Below are 3861 nucleotides of genomic sequence, written 5' to 3'. Positions count from 1 at the left end.
AGGAAATGCTGGCCACCGATCTGGCCGACCATGACGATGCCGAATTCGAGGACGAGCTCAACAACCTCATGGCCGGCGAGTCTCATCAGCTGCCGACCGACACGCAGACCGACCTGCCAGCCACATCGATCGAAGAGCTTCCGGTCCTCCCCCCTGTCCCGACGCACGGTACACATGCACCTTTCCGCCTCAACTCCGCCCCTACATGCTGCCATATCATCCCTATGCCTGCGTTGATACTGATGCGTCATCGATCGCCCTGTTCTCTCTCCCCCCCTCCCTCTCTCTCTCTCTCTCTCTCTCTCTCTCTCTCTCTCTCTCTCTCTCTCTCTCTCTCTCTCTCTCTCTCTTTCGAAACGCCAGACCCGCGGACCACCCTCCCTGCGATCGACGATACAGCCAGCTCCAGCGACGAGAAGGACGACCAGACCGAGGCGGATTCCGCGCGCCCGGCCAAGACCCCCAGTGCCTCCAAGAGGCAGCAGGTGGCTGCGTAGCCGCAGCCGCCGCCGCCGCCGCCGCCAACACAAACCCATGGACACATTCCCGAACTCCCCTGGTGGGCATGGGAGCGGCAGACAGTCACCGGAAGAAGCATCTGTGCCCCAAGGGAGGCGATGCGCCTCCCGTGAACCTTCCCCCCTCCTCGCCTGCTCCCCAGAAGGAGGAGGGGGGGGGGGAGGGGTGGACGCACGCCCCCTGGCTGTTGTCTTACCCATGAGAAATTCGGCTCGCCCACGGGGCCCCTGAATAAACAAAACTCCCATACCTGCCTATATGTGGTACCGTGATCGGTCATGTGCCGACGCACTTTTTTGAGTTGTCTCAGCTTTCACACAACACGCCCGCCCGCCATCGAAGCGGTGCCCCATCCCCCCTCCCTTTTTTGGCCCAAGCGCCCCGCCTTTGTTGACACGACAGCGTTCCCCCGGGGTCAGTCGGGCGCGTCAGCGGGCCGAGACGCCCCTCGCTTGTCAATGTGACCCCCACCAGTGTATCCCCCCCTCGCTCCCCCTCTCACGCCCAGTCCCTGGGTGTTGTGAGCGAGATCGCACACTGCCCTGGGACAGAAACAAAGGAGGGGCGCGACGCGGCGCGGAGGGAGACGCACAAACCCAAGGCCCACCGACGCTCCGCCTGCCAGCACCCCTCCACCCCTGGGCTTCGCGGAACGGGAGAGGGAGAGAGACATCCAGCCGACTGGCGATCCGCCGACTCCGACTCAAGATCGTCCCCCTCAGCGCTCCAAGCCCGACTCAGCTCCATCTATACACCCTCGCCTCGCCTCCTGGTCCCTCCCACTGTCGGCCCTGCTTCTGATTGCTGTGCCAAAATGTCTGCGCCCACGATGCCGGCCGCCGCTGCTTCCGCGCCAGGCCTGGCACCGGCAGCTCCCCTGGCGCCTCCCTTCTCCTGTCTGCGCGAGACGACCTCTCCCCTGGAGGGACACTCGGCCCTGTCGGTGCGTTGCTGCCCCGTCCCCTCCCCCCCCCCTCCCCCCTTCCTCCCTCTCTGTCGCCCCCTCGCCCGCCAACTGATCCCCTGCCTTCTCTCTTCCCGGACATGCACACGCTTGCATACACACACACACACACACACACACACACACTACCAGATCGCGATCGCCCCTGGCGCGATGGACCTGTCGCGCGATGCGCCGGCGCTCCTGTGTGTGGCCGGCGGCGAGCACTACGGCATCAGTGGCGGCGGGTCGCTCACCGTTTTTGGCGTGTCCGACCAGGGGCGCCTGGCCCCCATGCGCCGGTGCGTTGTCGCTGGCCCGCATGCCGGTGGTCCTGACTGAAGCTGACCCCACCCTATCCCCCCAGCTATGCCACGCCCTTTCCCCTTTTTGACTGCTCCTGGTCGCCGCTCCAGTCCGGATCGCTCATCTCGGCCTCCGGTGGCCATGGAACCACTCTTCTATTCAGCACTCACGAGTCGGTGCGTGCATGTGGCTGGGCTTCCTTCTCTCTCGCGCGCGCAAACACACACACACACACACACACACATGGCAGCTGCGTCTATTCTCACCCACATACGCTCATGCATACATATGGGCGTCTCCCACGACGTTCATGTTGGGGCGAAAAAATATCAAATGGCGAAGGATGACCGGCCAACTCTCATCTTCGCCGAGCCGCACGACGGCGATGCCCTGTCGACGCGCTGGAATACGCTGAATGCCGAGCTCCTCATCACGTCCGGGAGCGACGGCTTTGTCAAGATGGTGCGCTGTCCCGATGCCACCTTCCCAGGCACCCTGCCCCCAGCCCGCCAATGCCCCGCCCAGCTAACCCTCCTCTCCCCACCCCCACGCCTGCTGATAGCGAAATGTCTTCCGGCCTGAGGCCGGTGCGGTGGGCCGGTTCGCCGCGTCGCAAGCACTCGCGACCATGGCTGCCCCTCCGGGCCGGGCCCTCCCCCCAGTCTACTCGGCACTTTGGTCGCCAGCCTCGCCATTCATCTTCGCCGGGACCATCGGCACAGGCATCGCACTGTGGGACACTCGCGTGCATGGGCGCTCCGCCAGCCCCGGCGGGGCGGATGTCCAGAATGAAGTCCTCTTCGCCGCGACCCATGCATCGGGCGAGTGCTTGGACTTGGCCTGGGCCCCCCCGGCCAAAGGACTGCCGACAGTCTGCTGCACCGCCGGCACCGATGCCACGGTGCGTCACCTTCGAACAGCGGTGGCGCCCTGCCTGTCTCTCCTGCTCCCTCCCTTTCTCACGCCAACGCCCCGTTCCCTCTCCTCGCCCCCCCCCCCCCCCGGTAGCTCTCCATCATGGATTGGAAGTATGTCAGCGCCGGAAATGGCCCCGGCGTGGTGACTCGGCTTTTTGGCCACTCGCGGGCCATCAAACGCGTGGTCTGGTGGGGGCCCACGGCCCCAGGAGCAACCGATCTCATCGGCAGTGCGAGCTACGATGCGACGGTCACCATTTGGGACGCCGACCGGCAGATTGTGCGTTCATCGGGGGCCTTCCTTTTGTGTCTCCCCTTTTTTCTCTCCCTCCCCCTCTTGGTGGCCCTCTGAGGCCCCGGGAAATCCACGGCCCCTTGTCGATGCCAGCCACTCACCCGTGTGTATGTGTGCGTGTGCGTGTGCGTGTGTGTGTGTGTGTGCGTGTATTCCCTTGAGTCCAGGCCATTGACCGGTATTCAGCCGGAAGGGAACCCTTGGCGGCCATTGACTTCGGCCCGCCTGGGGCCTTGGGCCGGCTGAAGGTCGCTGGCGGCCCGCTGTGCCCCGAGGTGACCGTCGTGTCCGGCGGCTTCGATGGGGTGGTCACCATGCGGGAGCTTGGCCGCTAGCAATATGCAGAAAGTGGTCCCCCCCCCCCTCCCTTTACCCTCTTCTCCGGCGTGAGAAGAGAGCAAAGAAGCTGCTCCCTTTCCCCCGGAAAAGAAGCCCCCATTTTCCCCGTATCGCGGGCACAGTGCGCCGCGCACGGGGGAAAATACACCAATACAGCGGGAGCCCCTGGCGTTGCACTGCTTCTCCGGCAAGAGGCCCGATCGGGGGAGGATGGCCACAGCTCCCACACCAGACCCGATGCCCGATCCCACCCCCCACAAGAGCCGGCTCACAACATGGGGCCATGAAAGAATGACGTGTAGAGAGAGAGAGAGAGAGGGAGAAAGAGAAGAAAACAATGCCCCACAATTCGAAGTCAAGTTTTGTATGCGCGTGCGTGTTTGTGGGGGAGGGGAAGGGGGCGAGGGGGGATACAACAAGGGGGATACGGGGGAAATGCGACGGGCCTGTGGCACGATTGGCGTGCGCAGCACCTCATGAAAAGGACCATGATCGATGCACGTAGACACAGGCAAATGCACACGCGATGGGGGGGTGGGGGG

At 64.4% G+C, this 3861-nt stretch overlaps 2 protein-coding genes across 4 annotated transcripts; both read left to right on the top strand.

Moving 5' to 3' along the window:
* Positions 1-5: 5 nt before the first annotated feature.
* Positions 6-497, top strand: H696_02872 (hypothetical protein; the record flags this gene model as incomplete). The annotated part of the gene is made up of 2 exons (XM_009496766.1): positions 6-168; positions 364-497. The coding sequence occupies 2 exons, from the start codon at positions 6-8 to the stop codon at positions 495-497; spliced, it is 297 nt and encodes a 98-aa protein (XP_009495041.1).
* Positions 498-1100: 603 nt separating this feature from the next.
* On the top strand, positions 1101-3563 carry H696_02871 (hypothetical protein). Of its 3 annotated transcripts, XM_009496763.1 has the most exons (7): positions 1101-1462; positions 1616-1764; positions 1830-1944; positions 2111-2230; positions 2331-2669; positions 2777-2965; positions 3148-3563. In XM_009496763.1, exons 1-7 carry the CDS (start codon positions 1334-1336, stop codon positions 3313-3315), a joined length of 1209 nt encoding a protein of 402 aa, XP_009495038.1. In that variant the 5' UTR covers positions 1101-1333; the 3' UTR covers positions 3316-3563. The 3 variants fall into 3 exon arrangements, with proteins under 3 accessions (XP_009495038.1, XP_009495039.1, XP_009495040.1); XM_009496764.1 differs by lacking the exon at positions 3148-3563 and having other exon boundaries at positions 2777-3106; XM_009496765.1 differs by lacking the exons at positions 1101-1462; positions 1616-1764; positions 1830-1944 and having other exon boundaries at positions 1994-2230.
* Positions 3564-3861: the final 298 nt, after the last annotated feature.

This window comes from Fonticula alba (assembly GCF_000388065.1).
Source record: "Fonticula alba strain ATCC 38817 unplaced genomic scaffold supercont2.4, whole genome shotgun sequence".
NCBI classification, from domain to species: domain Eukaryota; order Rotosphaerida; family Fonticulaceae; genus Fonticula; species Fonticula alba.
The sequence above is the reverse complement of the archived record's forward strand: the minus strand, read 5'-3'. Positions and strand labels throughout refer to the sequence as shown.